The sequence below is a fragment of the Babesia microti genome, chromosome IV (genome assembly GCF_000691945.2).
Source record: "Babesia microti strain RI chromosome IV, complete genome".
In the NCBI taxonomy this organism is placed as follows: domain Eukaryota; phylum Apicomplexa; class Aconoidasida; order Piroplasmida; family Babesiidae; genus Babesia; species Babesia microti.
The window spans coordinates 1,587,736-1,607,634 of NC_034969.1; the positions used below are offsets into that span (position 1 = coordinate 1,587,736).

General features: G+C 34.0%; 12 protein-coding genes across 12 annotated transcripts; 5 read left to right on the forward strand and 7 right to left on the reverse strand.

The window, feature by feature from the left end:
* On the reverse strand, positions 497–1,993 carry BmR1_04g09250 (hypothetical protein; the record flags this gene model as incomplete). Its single annotated transcript, XM_012794977.1, has 1 exon — positions 497–1,993. One exon carries the CDS (start codon positions 1,991–1,993, stop codon positions 497–499), a length of 1,497 nt encoding a protein of 498 aa, XP_012650431.1.
* Positions 2,776–3,949, reverse strand: BmR1_04g09255 (conserved Plasmodium protein, unknown function; the record flags this gene model as incomplete). The annotated part of the gene is made up of 4 exons (XM_012794978.1): positions 2,776–2,931; positions 2,955–3,344; positions 3,498–3,685; positions 3,706–3,949. 4 exons carry the CDS (start codon positions 3,947–3,949, stop codon positions 2,776–2,778), a joined length of 978 nt encoding a protein of 325 aa, XP_012650432.1.
* BmR1_04g09260 (conserved Plasmodium protein, unknown function) lies at positions 4,047–4,759 on the forward strand (the record flags this gene model as incomplete). The annotated part of the gene is made up of 2 exons (XM_012794979.2): positions 4,047–4,471; positions 4,495–4,759. The coding sequence occupies 2 exons, from the start codon at positions 4,047–4,049 to the stop codon at positions 4,757–4,759; spliced, it is 690 nt and encodes a 229-aa protein (XP_012650433.2).
* Positions 5,174–8,301, reverse strand: BmR1_04g09270 (hypothetical protein; the record flags this gene model as incomplete). The annotated part of the gene is made up of 4 exons (XM_021482770.1): positions 5,174–5,247; positions 5,424–5,630; positions 5,653–6,562; positions 6,583–8,301. 4 exons carry the CDS (start codon positions 8,299–8,301, stop codon positions 5,174–5,176), a joined length of 2,910 nt encoding a protein of 969 aa, XP_021337933.1.
* On the forward strand, positions 8,505–10,437 carry BmR1_04g09275 (conserved Plasmodium protein, unknown function; the record flags this gene model as incomplete). The annotated part of the gene is made up of 7 exons (XM_012794981.1): positions 8,505–8,782; positions 8,903–8,990; positions 9,012–9,325; positions 9,348–9,402; positions 9,682–9,864; positions 9,958–10,133; positions 10,155–10,437. The coding sequence occupies 7 exons, from the start codon at positions 8,505–8,507 to the stop codon at positions 10,435–10,437; spliced, it is 1,377 nt and encodes a 458-aa protein (XP_012650435.1).
* BmR1_04g09280 (NifU-like scaffold protein, putative (NifU)) lies at positions 10,519–10,900 on the reverse strand (the record flags this gene model as incomplete). The annotated part of the gene is made up of 2 exons (XM_012794982.1): positions 10,519–10,647; positions 10,670–10,900. 2 exons carry the CDS (start codon positions 10,898–10,900, stop codon positions 10,519–10,521), a joined length of 360 nt encoding a protein of 119 aa, XP_012650436.1.
* Positions 11,083–12,707, forward strand: BmR1_04g09285 (conserved Plasmodium protein, unknown function; the record flags this gene model as incomplete). Its single annotated transcript, XM_021482772.1, has 8 exons — positions 11,083–11,260; positions 11,282–11,441; positions 11,463–11,944; positions 11,994–12,139; positions 12,187–12,342; positions 12,364–12,505; positions 12,526–12,603; positions 12,625–12,707. The coding sequence occupies 8 exons, from the start codon at positions 11,083–11,085 to the stop codon at positions 12,705–12,707; spliced, it is 1,425 nt and encodes a 474-aa protein (XP_021337934.1).
* On the forward strand, positions 12,971–13,941 carry BmR1_04g09290 (protein phosphatase; the record flags this gene model as incomplete). The annotated part of the gene is made up of 6 exons (XM_012794984.1): positions 12,971–13,080; positions 13,101–13,227; positions 13,250–13,313; positions 13,335–13,442; positions 13,486–13,769; positions 13,792–13,941. 6 exons carry the CDS (start codon positions 12,971–12,973, stop codon positions 13,939–13,941), a joined length of 843 nt encoding a protein of 280 aa, XP_012650438.1.
* Positions 13,942–14,054: 113 nt separating this feature from the next.
* On the reverse strand, positions 14,055–15,638 carry BmR1_04g09295 (aquaporin, putative (AQP2); the record flags this gene model as incomplete). Its single annotated transcript, XM_021482773.1, has 3 exons — positions 14,055–14,163; positions 14,773–15,295; positions 15,317–15,638. 3 exons carry the CDS (start codon positions 15,636–15,638, stop codon positions 14,055–14,057), a joined length of 954 nt encoding a protein of 317 aa, XP_021337935.1.
* BmR1_04g09300 (PWI domain-containing protein C825.05c) lies at positions 16,251–17,318 on the reverse strand (the record flags this gene model as incomplete). Its single annotated transcript, XM_021482774.1, has 2 exons — positions 16,251–16,807; positions 16,829–17,318. The coding sequence occupies 2 exons, from the start codon at positions 17,316–17,318 to the stop codon at positions 16,251–16,253; spliced, it is 1,047 nt and encodes a 348-aa protein (XP_021337936.1).
* Positions 17,544–18,272, forward strand: BmR1_04g09305 (YT521-B-like domain; the record flags this gene model as incomplete). Its single annotated transcript, XM_012794987.1, has 1 exon — positions 17,544–18,272. The coding sequence occupies one exon, from the start codon at positions 17,544–17,546 to the stop codon at positions 18,270–18,272; it is 729 nt and encodes a 242-aa protein (XP_012650441.1).
* Positions 18,563–19,887, reverse strand: BmR1_04g09315 (diphthamide biosynthesis enzyme Dph1/Dph2 domain; the record flags this gene model as incomplete). The annotated part of the gene is given in 3 exon segments (XM_012794988.1): positions 18,563–19,069; positions 19,089–19,583; positions 19,606–19,887. 3 exon segments carry the CDS (start codon positions 19,885–19,887, stop codon positions 18,563–18,565), a joined length of 1,284 nt encoding a protein of 427 aa, XP_012650442.1.
* Between the last annotated feature and the right edge of the window lie 12 nt (positions 19,888–19,899).

The following is a 19,899-nucleotide window of genomic DNA, read 5'->3' on the forward strand; positions in this document are numbered from 1 at the left end:
TTATTTATCGCATTATATATAATTAGTAATTTTTTATTAAAATGTTTAATGATTTACTAATTGCAATTTATTTATTTATTACTCCATTTACACATTTAGATAATTAGATAAAAGGTTTTATGTTTAATTGTCTATACATGATTATAGGATTAATACCATAATAGTTTTTTACTGTAAGTCAGAAATTGCGTGAAATAAAATCTACCCATAGTAGGTTGTACTAATTTTTTGTTTTTTTTAAACTAAAAAATTCAAAATACTCTCATAGTATAATTCAGGTCTATATTGTTGTTCTTAAATTATCTTAATGGATATTTAGAATTCAATGACGCATATAATTCTAAACATTATGAATTTTTGTATAGTTTGATTGCGATGTTTTTTCATTGCAATTATAATGTCAAATGAAACAATTCATTTTCAAACAAATAATTACAAATGACTAAGTGTCATTAAAGGTATTGATATATCACATTTGTTGTAATTGGTAAAAATATTAAATTTGTAAATGCTTTACGTCTTGTAGGTTGATCTTACGCTTTTTATAATCTGTATTCTCTGCCTTCTCAAATGTACCAATGAGACAATCGTCCTTTAAACTATTGGGATTTGACTCTACGATACTACCATCACTTTGATTGTCATATATGGACATGAAGTTGAAACATTGCGTGTGAGCATATTTTACATCAGTTGGAATGCAATTTGTGTAACTCCAGTAATCACCATATAGATTTAATCCAAATTTTTTCCATAGTCTCCAAGATAAATTCGGATTTGGTATACTATTTCTCTTGACATGCAATGGTGTCATTCGCAATAGCGGTAGCGCATTGTCTAGAACAAAAGACCCGTGTTCATGTGAGTAAGAAATGTCGAAGGAGTCACCGCAAATAACACATAAATGATCAGAAAAATCGCAAACACATGGATCACACAAAAAAGTTTTGGTTGTTTCAAATGTAGTGTTATTTATTATGTGATCTGTGAGCGAATTGTCCCCTATAGCCCATGCGTTGAGCAATTCTAAAGGATTGCACTTTTGTCCAGTTCCAGAATGGTCTGTTACTGCATCTTGATCATCTTCCATAATCACATCCAATGATTCATCAAATTGGAATATTTTATCCAGCCATTTAAAATGAACGCTAGTGGACCATAATTCACGTAAACTATTCATTGTAAGCTGTGTTGATTTGTGAGATTGATCAGAATAAATTTCCGAAGATTTTTCAATCCAATCAGTAAGGGATAGCCAATTTGAAGTCATTTTTTTAACTTTCTGATGGTTCTTTTCATGGTGCAAAGACTTGTACCTTGTGTTAGAAAATTTTAGTCCACATATAGTGCAGGAAACTTTGTGATCCGCCATATGCCAAGCTATCACTGGCGCTGTAACATGACTGGTAACTCTTACACTGGAATCCAGCAAACTTTTAGCCATAAACAAAGCTTCAACTTGTTTTTTCTCATCTCTCTGACCCTGGGCCAAAGCACTGCTCAAAGATATTAGAGTTGCTACTTGCTTTGCCGTCAGCATAGGGGTGTAAACGATTTTATCAGTAGACTGGTATATAACTTTTTCAAATTCTTCCACTGAGTTAGAATGATATGTCTTTCCGGCAATATTGAGATCCTGTAGCATAGTGTGATATTCACCCAAATCTAATTCGAATAGTGTCTTTTGAGGTTGTTTGACGACTATCTCTTTGCCGCTCTTAATATATTCAGAAAGCATATCTAGGTAAGGGTGGGAGGTTATTTTTTTAGTGGATTTGGCATCAGATAGTAACTTTTTAATGCGGAATAATTTCGTTGCAGCGGTGACAATTTTGCCAGTATCAGAAGAATCATTGTGACCAACATGTGTAGATTGATAAGATGAATACTTTTGATTATCCTTAGCAGAGTTTAGTGATTGTCGTTTGGATAACAACCATTTGCGGCCTTGATGGGAGTAAATAGCGGAGGAGTAGACCGTGCCCCCATCCATATCTAGTGTTACATTGGTCTTTATTATAATAAACGTGTCAGTTCATTTTGATTTTTTTTTTTCTACATACAATACTACTAAAGATAGTAATATGGATTAATTGTTTGTTTATACATGTAAATATGCATTTTAAGTGTGTACAATATATTTTATATGACCATGCAGGTAGTTTTTAGCAATGTGGATATTATATTGATTTTATTGAATTTTTTTCATCTTAGTGATATATAATATGTTCTAATAAAAATTTTTATGCAATGCAACAATTATATATTAATTCTGTCTGAAATCTTTATATATTCATACATTCTTAGTTATGCATATTATTGAGAGAAAATATTAATTACAATAGGAATTGATTTTTACCTATATATTACTATCTTGTTCAATAATTATTAATATATATCTATTAACATACCCTTAGTAATTGGCATATATGTTATAGTTAATATACTAATTGCAATATTGTGAATCTGTTAGGAATGATATGTACAATTGCAACAATGCCAATTTCCACATGCAATCGTAATTCTTCATGATTTATACATGCTATGTATATACGTTTATGTGAATTCTATATACATCTATGAGTGATATATGTCACAAACGAAAATTTCTTTTACATTTGCAAAAATTGTGTAAGAATATTTATAAATCGAATGATCGTTAGATAATACAAATAAAAACAAAACCTTTGAAGATTATAAAGATAAATAATTATAATGTACAATTATGAAAATGTTACAAATGATAGAGTTAATAAAATAAACATATATAAATGTTTATTCACTTATATTATTATCATTTGGCGATTCGTTCCCCGCTTCTCTATTAAGGAAATCCAAAAACTCAGAAGTCAACGACCTCCTATTTTCATTCATATCAATGCCAAGTATACTGCACAGTATTTCGATAATCTCATCTGTTTGCACGTTTTTCTATATCAAAAAAGCACGCCTACGCTGGATTCAGATCCACGCTTTAGCATTTGCACTAGAATACGTTTATCGATGTAATTATCCTTGTTGATCAAGTTCTCACTCAGCTCCTTCTTCATTTCACCAACACGCTTTGTAAGCTCCTGGTTCCATTCATTAGCAATCTCCAGAGATTTTTGCACTTGTGATACAGTAAGCTTTGTAGATTCCAGTTCATCGCGAAGCAATTTGTTTTCCTTCTCTAGAAAAGATATTTTTGACCTGGAAGCAATGAGAGATGATGTTGTTTCTTCTAGTGTCGATTTTTTTTTAATCATCTCTGACTCATAATCACTTTTCATCTTTTGAATCACATTATTGAGTGAATTATATGCTTTTTTTGTTTCCATATATTTCCTTTCTAACTCTTCATCCTGCATTATTTATTGCTATAATAAAATATCTGGTCAAAGGCCAACATATTTATCAAATGCAAAAATTACATAGCACTAAATGGATACTGAACAATGGGTAGAAAACTATTTTTTAGATAAATAAATCTTAAAATAAAATAAGATAAAGCTTACTGGCGGTGTATGGTTCATATTCGAATCGAAATAATTAATAATAGCTCCGGAGACCTCCAAACAAGCGCAAATTACATCTGTTTGTTCGATCAATATTTCGCTCGAAATGTGCTGAATTTCAACATCAATGGATTTCCATTCATTACCCCTCAAGCTAGGTTCTGCATCTAAATTAGAAAGAAATCCGTCTAACTAAACTAAAGTATACCTTTTAACTTGATTAAAGACTCATTTAGTTCATTAGCTATGGCACTTAATGTATTAATGCGATATAAAAGCATTTTTGGTACTTTGAATGTGGTATATTTTGCTAATAGTGAATTTGTGTAATCTACAATTTTCTCCTCTGGATCCACCCCTTCATTAGTTCCATCCTCCTCATTATACAACAGAGAAGAGATGGTATTCATACCGTTTACAGCCTTGTTTATGCGTGACCAGGCGGCTTTCATTTCAATGCAATTTATACATAGTGACGGCGTGTCATTTATATACACATCGGTACCCCATTTCAATGTGTAGTATTTTTTATTAACAATGCCTTAACTTATGATTTCATTAATACTTTTTTTGGTAACACCTACAAAAATTTATAGCTTCAAACCTAATAGATGTAATTTCTTATTGCCAACTAATAACACATTAACTAATTTTAAATTATGCTCCATTGAGGAAGGTGGCGATGTTGATTACTCGTTAATGACTATGATTGACAACGAAGGCAAGATTCTTAACAAGAAAAGGACTCTATACAATGTAGCTACCAAATCACTTGGTACATTGTGCGAAGTTGATGATTTTTATCAAGGAAAATACAAAGTCGTATGGACCATAAGGGGTGTGGCGCAGAAACTAGTTTTTAGAAATCGAGACTCTAATCCGCCTCCCTTAAAAACAAGTCCTTTTAAATTTGCTGGACTATCTGGATTTGTTTTGAAATTGTGGATCGACGGGTTGCCAAAGGCACCCAAAGGGTATGTTATCCACTAATGTCTAGATATATGTCAATGGAGCTATGTCAGATCGAATGGTGGGGATCATTAGATCCAAAAATTTGTGTTTTCATAAATGATACTCTGAAAGGACCTTTCTATTACAAATCGCATCAGTATAACGATGCCTGTCTGGCTATGTGTAAACTTGATGATGTTGATATCAAAAAACCCCTAAAAGTTGGTGTGATGGTGGCTCCAACTAGTATGTTACTCACTCAATCGGATGATAGGGGGATTGTTTCCAAAAAATATGATAAAAATAGTTGATATTCCCAATGAGTTGTCATCAAATATGAAATATATCGCATGAATAAATGTAGCAATTTTATAAATTTAATTTTGAACTCTGATTGTTTAGTTTATTGCGATTTGGAATGCTAAATTGTTCTAAATACTTCTGATCATTAGAAAAAATTTGTCTTAGAAAAAAATACCAACTTGGCAAGCAAGATGTGCAATTAAAAGTTCAAAAAATGATAATTATACAGATAAAAGTGAATGACGTATTATTAGGGAATTATTTCCATAAATATAAATATAATAATACGCTGTGTGCATTATAATTACATTGCCATAGACAAATTGTTCAGAAGAACTTTTTAAAATTAAAAAATAAGTAGTTACTAAAAATCGAACGAGAGATTTGTTTAAAAACAATCTTAAAATATATAATAGAGTATTTCACTCGTTAAATAGTGCTGATTTCATCCTTTTTGGCGACAAATCAGGGTTGTTGCTTTCCCCTCCAGAGACATCTGCGTAATAAATGTATAATTATGTTATGTATCACACATATTGCAACATAGCAATCATATTATATATGAAATGTCGTTTTTATAAATAAATACATGCACATTATAATATGTCGATATGTAGAGATGTATTATAATAATGAACTATTCATGATGATAAAAAATGTTTGGTGACTCACATGGATGTAACTCCGCTGCAATTTCAGATGCTTCTCTCAGCAATCTATTACTAAGTTCCTGCTCCTCCATCATCTCCCTCTCCCTCTTATCAATTTCCAGCTGCTGCATATGAATTTGAGCCTGCTGGATTTCCAACTGCGCCTGTCGGCGTTTCTCCTTCATTTTCATAATATTTTCATTAGATTTTTCAATTGTAGGCAGAGTGTCTATGTCAATAAGTTTATTTACCTTTAATGTGAGGTAATATCTTGTCCCTAGACCGAACTAACATGCCCATCACAAAGTTGTGGTCCCATACAAAATCCGCGTCTAGGTAACCCTGGGTATCACTATTTATCAACTTAATAAACAATTGCGATATAGATTCGACAGTCATGGCATCACAGCGCATTTTCTGCATATTTTCTGGATCGACCACCTTAGCCTCTACTCTTAAATCGCGGCAAAGTGCCGCATCTAGTGACACTGCTAAATTGTGATATACTTTCAAATTTCTTGGAGATAGCAACGCTTGGTACTGAAGGGTCTCAATTGCCTCTTCCAGGTTACCAGTTAAAAAGTTATATTTACACAGAGACATTGGTGGCTTATTTGAATGCTTTAATACTGTCTTATATAATGTAATCGCACGTCCAGCTTTAAGCTTGTCTAAACGACCTGATTGTCTGGATATGGCGGACATGACAATAGCCATATTGTAGTTGGCTACAGCAAGCTGATGTCGGTCTGTAGTATCCACTATAAGATCGGCGAAGGAATCTATGGATTCCTTTAAAAACCCAGACATAGCTAGAATGACTGCTAGGGCATTGGCAGCATAAAAGTTCGAAAGGTAGGGCCTATTTAAAGCCTTGCGTGCGTGCCTTACTGCATCATCGAGTAACAGTGTATACACTTCACCGCAGTTAGATGATTTAATGACGTATTTTGCAATGTAACAATATGAAAGCAAAGTTTGTACGTACGAATCACTGCCCAAACTTGGGTGTAATTTACACAGGTTATGAATTTCATTAATAGCGTCTGAGATCTTGTTCATTTGATACAGGTTAGATGAATGGAATAGCCAAGGTTCTGGTGACAAACTAGCGTTATTTTTACTTTGGTATATGTAGCGATTGTAGCTAGTTAGATCGTTCTAAATAGGTGTAAATTTACCTTTTTAAGTGCAATCCTAGCGCGTTTGAGCCAAGCTGGGATAAAATTTGGGTGGTTTGTTGTCAGATTTTTTAGTACTGTTTGAGAACGTGATATGTGTCCAGCAGATTCCATACCTAGTGCCAAATTGTACGATATGTATTCATTAGGCGTATTTGCAGAAATACTATTATGATTCGTAACATCAGGAGCTAAATTTTTATTATCATGTTCTATTTGAGTACCATTATTTTTAACATTCACACTGTTAGACTCAAGTGAATGTAATGTTTTAAGTTCATACGATGATATTGTTTGGTTAAGCAGGATTTTTGATGCTAATATGTTAGATTTCACTAACTTAAGCGGTACGTAATTATTAATGCAATCCATAGATGATATGAGCTTCAAATAATCTCCAATAAATTCAAATCTACCCCTATCTAATAACAACTCTAGGCATTTAAGGTGTAGTAATTTTAATTTTTCATCTGACTCGATTTTAGATGCAGTATTATGTAGATTAGATAAACGATCACACAAGGCAATATTTTGATCCATCTGCAACAAATTATAACCACAACTGAATGTTGAAACGCTTATACTTCCATTCTGTAACTTTTGAAATATATTCCTCTTTTCCGAATGGATTAAGTACATCACCTGGGAGATTGCACTCAACATACTGGCATAAATGGTGTAGTAATTTGGGGTTTTACGGAAGAAGTTTTCCAGTATATCGGATGAATCCTTTGCCTTTGACAATTTCCCAGCCAAAATTGATACTTTAACTAGATTTAATAGCGCAGAAGGTTCGAAATGTGTGATTTGGCTGTAATTTTGATAAGCAGATTGATAATCTCTTTGTACATGATATATCCGACCCAATTGAAAAGATATATCCGACAGTATTATTCCCTGTAGTGAGCTAGACAAATTTGTCACTGATGATTTCAAATTCATCAAATATTGGCGGCATAAATCCAATTTTTGAAAGTCGTAATTATTTTCATTTTTACAGTTGTGAAAACTTATTTCTGAGTGTATCAAACTTCTTATAGGGGAATGCATGGGTAAAGATTTGTACAATTTAGTGATGTAATCCGTAGGACTAGTTTTATTCCCTTGTGATTTAAATTTAGCAGACAGGGATTGTACCACATCCATCAGTACATTGTAAGTACTGCAGTTTTTACCACTCAATCTAACTGTAGATTGAAGTGCCTTTATGTAGTAAATTAATGAAGTCTGACTGTCACTGGATGAACGGTAAAGATTGCCCAATGTAACTAGCACAAGGGGATTTTCCGGATAATTGGCTAAACATAAGTGGCACAATTCCCTAATCTGAACGAATGATGTATTGGTAGTATTTGTTTCTTCAGATTCTAGTGATTTAAGGTAGGTAACCCTTGCGATTAGTGAGAGAGGAGTGACCCCGTTTGCTTCACCTCGGGTAAGATAGTGGAATCCGGTCTCCCGATACTTAGGCCCACGGGTAAATGATATATAGGCCGATACGTTAAATATGTCATAAATATCCTCTTCATTGGCCACTAAGGCTAACTCCTCTAGCAAAGATTGAGCTATGTGTGCCAAACCTCGTTTTTTATAGGCAATTGCTATTCTTAAACATACAGAAATTGGTAGAGTTGGTAATAGTCGTCGGACAGGGTCTAGGTTGGCCTCCGTGACGTCGGAAGGCGTGAATGCGATGTTGCCTGGTAACAATATTGCCATGATTTACTATTTTATTGCAATTGGTATGTTATGTATACTAATTGTTAAAAATATAGCTGGATGATTATCAATTGGCAAGTGGCATATATAGTGGTGATAGGGTGTTCTTGATAGGGGATTTCGTGGAATAATGTCGTTGATGAATAGTGATTTTTGTCGGTCAGGAAATTTTATTGGAATTTTTTAGTATACATATTGTCTCAATGCGTGGTGTGCTGCAGACCACCAGCCAAATTGTCACAAAGGAGTACCTAGATGCATGCCAACCGAAGAGCTTAAAACGTTTATTCCCGCTAGATGATCCTCCGCCCCAAAATTTTATATCTCACCAATTCGAAAAGTTAACCAAGACATATTCAAATCCTCGTTCCATATTGAGGTTATATCGCAATTATATACGTGCAACAGACTACCCTTGCTACCCTTGGTTGGTTAGGGCTGCATGTCAAATTGGTAATTCCTTTGGGTTCAATTCTTTTTGGTAAGTTGCCATACTGAGTTTGGTGTCAAATAATATTTCCCCAAAATTCTCATTCTATGCTATAAAATAATAATTAATATTTTCAAAATTCCCATTATGAAAGAAAAACTTTTTATCTAGGTCTCCACGTGATAAACAAACACTCACCAGCACTGACCTATTCAAGAAATTAATGTTCGACTTGGTGGAACGGTCCAGATTCTTACACGTATACATTCAGTTTACATAGGCTAGACACGCTCCTAGACTAATTTACGCATTGACTGCGCTTGAATATCGCAGTAGACACTTATTGGCCCCTCTGTTACAGCTTGTAATGGATAATCTCCAACACTGGAGATTGCCTATCCTCGCCACTTTAGCACACTGTCTAACATTACTAGGCATAGGGGATGAATCAAACAATACATTTAATGGAAAAGACTATTCAGGTCTTATCCAATTATTGCTAACCGAAGTCTTCACTAGAGATGAATCTGATGCATGTGCCTGTGACTGGGCTTCGCTCGCTTATACCTGCACATTGAATAACTTATATGAATGGTTAGTCTAAACAATTACTAAGGCCTACTAAGCACCAACCTGCTTTACCTATATTCATATCACAGGCCATGAAAACGGTAGGTTGTTATTTATTTTGAGTGACAGTTATTTGATTTATGGTTGGGATTAGTGGGGAAATATAAGTTATTGGGCCATTTAATATAAATATCTAAATTGAGACACTCGAAGCTTAGTGTCATGCTTTTATGTGCATCAATTTAATCCTTTTGATAAATGTTACAAAATCGCCCCCTAATTAATACTTTGGAGATATTTTAAATCAAACATTACTATTACACATCATTATGACAACACATTAGATAATAGTGCCGTGTTGAAATTTCAAATTTATGCAGATCACACTTAAAAACCTACCAGAGAGTGGGTGGTTGCAATACATTATCTACCTAATACTGTACAGTGCGGATGTGGAGAAGCCTTTTTGCGAAGTTGCAATAAAGAAGAGCGTCCCCTATGAAATCCAAGAGTCGCTGCACAAAAGGTGGCTCACTGAAATATTGATTAAAGCACAACCACAAGTATGTATATGAAATTTTATTTAAAGCATTTCAACCACTGTGAACCAATAATCATCCGTTATCTATAATTTTGTTGACACAAATGTCATTTAGGGCAGTGAAACGCTGCAATTGGACGTAGATTTAGTGCTACAAGGGCTAGGACTTACACAAGCACTGTCAAATTGTTCTGTAGGAAGGGATGACGATGAACAGCACTGTCTATTTACCGGACATTTATTTCCCCAAAGGAAGTTGTGCCTAGAATATGATTATTTTCAGCCAATAGAGTACTCCAATGATTGATTTAGTGAAAATAAGCCTAAGATTAGTGGGTTGTTGAAATTCAAGAAAAGATTGTTCAATACCATGGGATACAATGTGTGTGTCGTACATAAGTGTTTTTGGGATAACCTGACAAAGGATGGGAAAGAAAAGGAGATTTTGTCAATATTAGACAACTTCAGGCCATCAGAAACAGAAATTAAAAATGAGCCTGTCAAAAACATTTTCACCGATACAGGGAATATAAGGCATTTGAAACATTTGAGGCCCAGATTCGAAGTATGGCCTCCAGAGAAGATTGTTGTTTAAATTTATGTCTTACTTGCTAAATTTCAGTCCAAAATTCAATTTTAGGTTATTTTTACGGTTTCTAAATGAAGCAAGGCTAATTTAACTATCATCGCTTCGTATAATAACTCTTATGGGATCTACGGAGCGTAGATATTTTTGTAAACTGGCCTCAATGCCATTTTTAACCGTTTCATTTTTCATAGGACAATTGACACAATTACCCATAAGCTTCATAATTACTCATGATTACCTCGATAATAACAGTTGAATTTTCTAGGCAAATAAGCTTACAATCGCCGCCATCTGATTGCAATGAAGGTCTAATTAAGTTTAATACCTGTTCTACATTTGCTACGTTTAATGGTTTGCGATAATCAAACTCATCTGCTATATTTTTAGGGTGAAGTGAGTACAAGGTCCTTTGTTTAACTACATTTGTTATGCAATATGACAAACACATTGGAAATACCATTATAGACATGTTTATTGGGCTAAAGAATTATGTATTTAGATGTTGCATATGTCTAGTTATTTAATATTTATGTCATATTTACGAGATAAAATATCATAGTTTATAAATTGGAAGAGTACAAATAATAGTGTGTTGTTACTGTGGTGTTGAGAAGTTCGTCATTGAGGCCCATAGGGTCTCAAATTGGCGCTATGTTGATTAATAACGAACTTTTTGTTAGTTTAAATAACAGATTTTCATTATTTAGATTTAATGAAGTGAGATACTTCGCCAAACTGACTCGATGGGTGGCAGATACGAAATTGGCACATGAAATGCAGCAATTTAAACATTTTCAAGACGTTATATCTTTCTGTCTAGATCACAATGGTATTTTTACTCTCAATTTAGATGATTTGACAAGAAGGGATGTCATTGCCTCCCTCTCTTACGTGGGCACTTGCAAGGGGAAGGATTACAAGAGTGATAAATTCAAATTTTATTTGAATTTCATTTTAGATAGAGTCGAAGTATTGTTTAATGATAAGAATATCTACCTTTTGGTTCACAGGTTAAGTTAGCAATAAATTAGATTGGCTGTACTAAATTACACTCCTGGGTTGTCTTTGTTGTACAAAAAATATATCTCAAAACTTCAATTCGACCGTGCAGATACAAAAAGCATTGCAATTATTTGCTGGGGTTTTATGAAAAATGATTTGTCCTACAGTCAACTTTTTGAATCCATATCTCAAACTCTCATACATAAAATACACCTGTGCAATCTTACAGATACATCATTATTGTTATGGAGCTACTGCAGATTTATACCATTACAACATAGACTTCTATTTCTGCTTATAAACCGACTATTTGAAATCATAAATGTAGTGGAAATTAGATTAATGGATCTTTTAAATGATACTGTCAAATACATTCCAGGGCAGTTTATTACAGATGTCACAATTGATAAATGTGAGATTATCGATAGTCTAGATAGTTTTAAAGAATGCACTAATGATGTGGATAAATCTGATTTATCAAATATGGCGGATAAATACATAGATTCAAGTGGTATGTATAACCACATAACTAATTGATTATAACCGTCTGGTTAATTCAGGACAGTTTTATACCAATATTTCTCATGACCTATCGATGGCTGCTAGATCATTATCACTTATCCCAGGATACACTAATCATGTACGAAAATTGATTGATTTCACCTTGTACCTAAGTGAGACTGGAAAGGTGGATTTGACAGCCCAGGTAATTTAATGTTTAGATGTGCAATATCTAAGCAATGAATAATACAGTGCATGACTAGTTTATGGGAGGCGATGGCACACAAAGGTTTAAATGATGACAAATTAATAGATAGACTCTGCGAGTCCTCAAGATACCTGAGATTAGACCATACATTCAATTCAAATATGCTAGTAAAGATAATGCATTCAAACACAAAGTTGAAGGTGATTTTTTGTATTATGTAGGTTAAAGACCCTAGAGTTATATATCAATGTTTGCATTGGTTGGAAAAGAGGGCAGATCAAATGCACGCCAGTCATATCCTCAGCATAGCCAAGTGTTTAGTGTTTATGGGCATTGATAACGAAAAGGCTTGGAAGAGATTGGGTATTCACAAGTTTATCCAGGAGTTGCTATACAATCCAGGGGCATAGAATTGACAGCGATGGAGCTTGAAGAGTTGGTGGAATTGTTCAAAAAAATAGGTAAGTCAGTGACTAAGCTAGGAAGGGGTAATGAGCGGATATATGGCGTGTTGAACCATTTTATAGCAGTTAAAAATGATCATGCCATGTACGGCCCTACGTAACAGTTGTTTGTAATTTTATTCATATCCGTCAGTATATCCATCAATACATTTATTGTATACGTTACACACGTAATATTTAGTTGATATGTCGTGAGATTCCAACTTTGACAGATTGTATAGCTATACATTGATAAAATAAGTCGAAATTTATCCAGAATCTATGATTTTCGACTGTTTTATATTGTTTAATAAAAACAGTTTGGTCCACTAAGCATACTTATATGGTATGGAGTGAGTAATACTCCTGGGGTTCTTATATAATCATGATATATGGATTCCATTCTGTCAAAGGGATCCGCAAGCAGATGGAGGATGCCATTTTGATATTTCCATCTCTCAGAACTATCAATCCTAATTTGCAACTAGAAATAGCGTATACTAAGGCCAATTTAGTCTATTTGGTATATTGGATGGGCATGGAGGAATGGATATAGTGAAGTTTGTCGAGGCAAATTTACCATTTGAAATTGCCAACCAATTATCTTTAATAAATGGATCAATGGATTATACAATAAAGAAGGTAAATAACTATATTTACACAGGCATGTAATCAGGCGTGGAAGGTCATTGACGAAAGAATTTCTAACGAATTATCAGAGGCAAAGGGTAAAGCTGTTTATTAATTAGATGGATGTACCGCATTAATCACATTAGTTACAGATGAATATTTTTATATTGCCAATATGGGAGATTCAGCCGCCTATCTTTGCCGCGTGATCAACTCAGTAGTGCATTGTAAGACTCAATAGTTTAAATATTCTATACGTTATTAATATAGCGATTCCATTGAATGATGTGCATAGAACTTGGGTTAATTGTGAAAAGGAGAGGATACTCAATATGGGCGGATCTATCGAGGGGGGGAGGGTTAATGGCGTGTTACAAGTTACTAGATCCTTCGGCGACCTTCATCTTAAAAAATATGGTATAATTGCCAGTGTAAACTACAAAAAAATCAAAATAGATACATCACTCGATAAATTTGTCATCCTGGCTTGCGATGGGTTTTGGGATAGCGTAGGTTCGTTGGATGCGTGCCACAAAACTATCCAATATCTCAAAGTATGTAAATTGGGTGATTCAGGATAGCGAGAGATGCTCGCTGGAGGTTGTAAAGGACAATACCAGCACGTTAGATGATGTTTGTCGTAGGCTGGTTGACTTGGCCCTGTCTAACAAATCACAGGACAATGTAAGCGTTCTGATAATCTGCATTGGAAAGACCACAAATTAATTTTTTGTGTTGTGTATATATATTAATGTACCAAAATTAATGAATTGTGTAAAAAATGTCAAATTACCCAGTATAGTTTGCAGAACAAATGCATCTTGTAACAAGAAAATTTTTTATGCGTAAAAATCGGCAGAAGGCAATTCAACAGTTGTAATAGATTTAAAAGTGGATGTTTTGTCAAGAAGGGGCTTGTTAGTATCATCCACAACGTCAATCATGGAACTGAGTCATCATGATTATGAAAATTTTAATATATATGTATGTAATATTGACTAGTAATAATAGTTATATATATCATATGATATAGTTGTCCCAAGAATACACTTAATGAGATAAACATGTAACATCCAACGATTATACACGTAACCATATCATCCTTGTACCTGGGATTCCATCAACAACTATAAAAACAAGTGTATTGATATCCGCAAAATGTATATATAGTTATTATATTAAACCAAATGATCATTAATTAAAATTTATTAACTACACAAAAAGCTTAACATGGATTTTTGTAGAAGCAATGATATTATGGCAATTTTCTAATATTTTGTGTGATTTTGGGTGAAAATTTTGGAATCTTTTTTGATGGAATCTCCAATAATAAGGTTAGACAATGTTACATGGATATGTATTGCCGTTTAAATATCTCCAATTTATTTTTTGAAAAAAATTCATAGCCAATGATTATAATTTAGGTTAATAATCATATTTTAAGTATTAATATCAAGGATGGAGTGGTATTAGTCAATATAAATATGACAACAAAGATAAAACGGTCATTATTATGTATACTATGTAATAAAACATTATAATGAAATATATACTAACCGGTATGCAATAGATGCCAAAAAAGATCCAATATACGGGCCAATATAGTACGGGGTCATTTTAATCCATTGTGCATTATCCAGTATTGTGGCAGTTGGAGCGATGGGATGTAATGCAAATCCATTAAAGTAAACTATGGCATAGAAGGAGCAACTTGCCAATGCTGGATTAAGACATCCTCTGCTAGCAGTCATAAAGGCAAAGGAAATCCAAGCAATAGTAACGGTTTCTATAAAATATATAGTGAATGTTTTTTGGGCATTGTCAAAATATGTCTTAAAGTGTAATAACACAATCACCAAAAAAAATGTGCCAAAAATTTCAGAAACTAGTGCAGCAGATGTACTAGGCGGATTGAACTGAAATGTATGGCCTAAATGTTTAACACAAAGGAGACATGCTAGGACTCCGCCAAAATACTGGGCAAACAAGCTGGAAAGCCAAGAAAAAACTGCGTTAGACTGCATCCCTTTTGGATTAGTTAGCCATTGGGCAAGAGAACATGCAGGATTAACTTGGATGCCTATTTCAAGTCATGTCTTACCCATTGACAGAGATAGGCCAAATAGCAAGCTGCCAATTAGGATATTCAGTCTCATTGAGTTAGGTGGTTGCGATTTGGAGGTAATTGGTCCATTTATAGAGCCATTTAGTACATTTTCCGATGAAGAATCGCGTTTTCCAAACGTCTTGCCTTTGCCTAAATGTAAGGTCGCGTATTTATTTGTACTTTGGAGATGTAGAGTGTCAATTGAAATATTGTTGAATGTAGTATTTACGTTTGAAGAGAATGTTATGAATAGGATGAACAAGAAACTGGATAGTGCTTCGAGAATGAGATTGAGGATAATACAGCGGATGCGCATTACACGCCCCACGCATCTTCATATCATATCGTATTTATGTATAAATGAATGCATTTATACTCTTACAAATCTGCACATTAAATCATCATTGAACAGTAATAACAAATTTTAGTTTTAGTTCTACATATTATGTACTTTCTAAATCATTTATATAGTTATACCTAGTTAATTGATGGGTATTTAGTCAAACTGTTGTATTGCTTTGAATTATTTAATATATTAAAATTGTTTATAAAAAATTTATAATCTAATCGTGAGATTCCAATCATATAATTTCCTTATTCACTCGTATAAACAACAAAAACTGCAATCAAATACTAATCCACCTATAACTACTTATATACACTCTTCATGTTCAAATGTATACTAACTTAATTTTGTTTTGATATTTTTTAGCCTTTTCATAAAATTATTACATAGTCAGAACTACAGAAACATTGATATTATTTTGCCGTATATTTGCAAAAATTGCGTCAACAAATTTTGAATTTTTATTGATAAGAAAGCTGTCAATCGTATATAATAGTGATCAAAGAATGGATGTATTTTTGGTTATAGGCAACACTCATTATAAAAGTTTAAGTATGACCTATCTTATACATAAAAATAGTGTCACTCCGATGTAGACATACTATCTTCTCTAGTAGGACTATAGGAACTTGAGACACTAGATGGTGTTTTATCACTATCACTATTAGATGCTTCAGATCTACGCCTTCTCTCTCTGCTATTTGACCTATAGTTTCCATATTCTTTGGACATTGATCCGCTAGAATGCCTTGACATATGCCTTTCATCCTTGATGGATCGTCTCTTGCGCATATAATCTGAATCTCGGGAATCGGATCTCTTTCTACACGTATCCATATTCCTCCTAGGGCTATAAGATCTTCTACTACCCCTAGACCTTGAACAAGAACTAGATCTTCTTCTAGGGCTTTGAGATCTTCCACTACTAGACCTTGAAGAAGAACTAGATCTTCTTCTAGGGCTTCGTGATCTCCTGTATCTCTTACGGCTATCTCGATCTCTATATCTTCTGCCACTTCTGTAGCTATCCTTTCTGCGGAGATAATACTCACGATTGTTTTGTCTACGATACTTGTCGGTGGATTCATTTCTATCTTTTCCCCTTGCTATCTGTTCTAACGCAGACTCCTTCTTGACTTCTGTATTATCAAAATTTCTACCTTTTTGGCGCGCTAATTCACTGTCCAATAGTTGTGATTTTTGCTTCAACATTTCTATTTCCTGTTTCTTGTCCTGAATAAATCCTGTCGGTACGCCGTGCTCCGTTTCCTGTGCTGATAACATGTGTTCCCATAACTCTGCCACAAAAGGTTGTGCTTTTTTTGCCATAAAGCCTGTGATATTCACAACTAGCAGTTTTGGGTCTAGCAACTTAATTTCTGACAGGTCCTTTGTGCTCTCATTTTGCAAAGCTTCCTTTAGTTGCGTCATGATGTACTCTACAAGTATTTCATCTTCTATACCCATTAACTCATTTATTCGTTTATTTATCCAGGGCCTTAGAACATCAATTCTAACTTTAGACAAGTACACTTGTTTTTTGAATACAGAAGACCATTTGTTAGTCTCTAGTAATTCTTTTTCCTGAACTGCTAGGTAAGGTTTGCCTTCAGTCCCACCCCCTCGAATATATCTAGCGTGTTCACGCATGTTAATATATTAATTTAAATTAAAAGTGTGATATTGTTTCGCATTTTAGATTATATCAACTGGCTCGTATTGTTTCACCGAGTGATATGGTTATATATCACTGCCATATACACTGGAGCACAATATATACAGTTAGTATAGGCAGTGCTGGTAGTTGTGATATATAGCATATTATGTAGGTTAAAATTAAAATTTTTACCTAATAATATAGTTTTCCAGCAACTAATGAAATATTTTCTAATAAAAAGTTACAACGAGGACAACATAACCACTGCTTACCGCAATTCATGCTGGGCAACCTCAGAAAGGAATGCGGTTACATTCTCCCAAGCACTAGATAAAGGACCAGTAACACTAATATTCAGCGTAAATGGCAGCTCAAAGTTTTGCGGCTACTCTCGGATGCTGAATAAGCCGGGACAATCCATTAAGGTTGATATTTTTAAAGCTCCAGATGGCAATTTACTGAAGTGGAAAATATTTGATATACAGTGGGTTTTCTATGGTGATGTACATTTTAGTGCAACTGAACATATAGTTAACTCGTTGAATTTTAATAAGCCTCTTAAGATTGGGCGGGATGGCCAAGAAATAGATCCATTTGCGGCGCAACAGCTCATCGATTTATTTAACAACCCTAATTACACCAACCTCGCTAATCAATCACCACATATACAACAATTACTCCCATTTCAGACACAATTATTGCCACCTCAACAATTACCTAGTCAAACAAGCACGCATAATCAAATAGATAATAATTTGTATGAATTACCTGCAAATAAGAACGTATACGCTTCTCTAAATTCTCTAAAATTGGCTGCCAATTCTAACCCAGCCCTTGCAATATTTCCAATCGATTTAACCAATTTGTCATATGAACAATACATAGAATTATATCAGAAGTCTGGTGAGAATGAGAATCCACTTGTCGAAGTTACTGAAAAAAATTAGCAGACTCAAAAAAACCACTGGAATGAAAGAGTTGGATCTGATATTTTCCAACTATAAAATGACTAAAATAAATCGAAAGAATTGTATAGAGATGAATTATTTATTGAGTTTGCCAACTTATGTACTGCAAGATTTTTTTCTATCAAATAACCCTTCAGTTTCGCAATATTATCAGCTAGACAATCTAAATATTGCCAAAGATATTAAAAATAAACTTAAACCCATAATATGACAGTTAAAATCGTGTGTTTTCTAATAATTTTTATAATTACAAAAATAGTGTACAATATTTAACATTCTAACTTAATTTGTAATGATTTTCTCCTTTCCTTCAGTCTATTCCTTATTTCTTCAAGATTTGTGCAATTGTCTCCACATTTGCAATTGGCCGCTTGATTGGTCCAGTCACCCCCCGAGGCTGAGTAGTAATCCATAGGATAAATTGCCCTGTACTCAACATTACCAAAGGCTACATACGCTTCATATGGATTTAGTAGGGGTTTGGTAAATCCAGTACCCCAATCAATTGATAATCTAGGGCAGCCAACTTGAATAAATGCATCAACATCTTTTAATTGAGATAATTTGTTGGGTGATATTTCTGACAATAGCATTTTTACAACTTTTTTACCCTGAGCAACTAATAACTGCTCAATTTGGTTATATACATTGATGTTTCCTTGGCGGCCCAATGTACTGAGTACTATACATATTAAATTGCTGGATCTTGCCAATTCAATTGCTTCAAGTCTTGTCTTATGTAATTTTGTGAAATCGTATTTTTCATGCATAATTGTCTAAATTAGTAGATGTTACTTTGACAAATGGGTCATATCGGAAAAATTGCAACTCAGGATTGTGTATCATTGCGCTTTCCAAGTGAAACCGTCCATCTGCAATAAATATCACTTTTAAATCATCTTTATTGTCTTTACAAATATCTAATTTGGGGCTAGTACATCCCAGTACTTCAGCAGGCATCAGCGGTTTTGTTTTGGGGAAAACTATTTCATTTTTGAAATAGTTTTTAATTTTATCATCAGAAGCCAACTTGTGTGCATTAGTGATATATTGTATCGTGCCCATTAGACACAACTTATCTGTAGTATTAAAATTAGTCACTAGTGTGTCTATTAGGTGTTGGTGATTAAATGAAATTTCCACAAAAACGTACAAAACCGGTATATCAATCTTATAAACTGGTATTAGACATGAGTGTCCATAGTGTACGATAAAATCGCAGCCAACGGATACAGCCGAAAGGTCATCAATACAACAGGCTCCGTAAGTCACGTCAGACATCACTAGAACCTAAGAATTAATGATACTTTACTTCATTCAAATGGGCATAAAACTTGAGAATTGAGGCTATTTCGCAAGCCCATTGAAGTAATCCTTCTGGCATTTGCAAAGCCACAACTTTGGCATTATGCTCCATTAGTCGTTTGATTGTTTTGGGTATTTCAAAGTCATAGTTGGGTGGCAATGCTTTTGTGACCATGTCACTAAGTGTTATATCTGATTTTCTAAAATCTTCTTCAAATTCATTTCTTTGAGGATGTTTCAATTCAGTGTTATATATAGGTCTAACATCATCGACATGAAGGCCAGCCATAGTGTGGTGTGG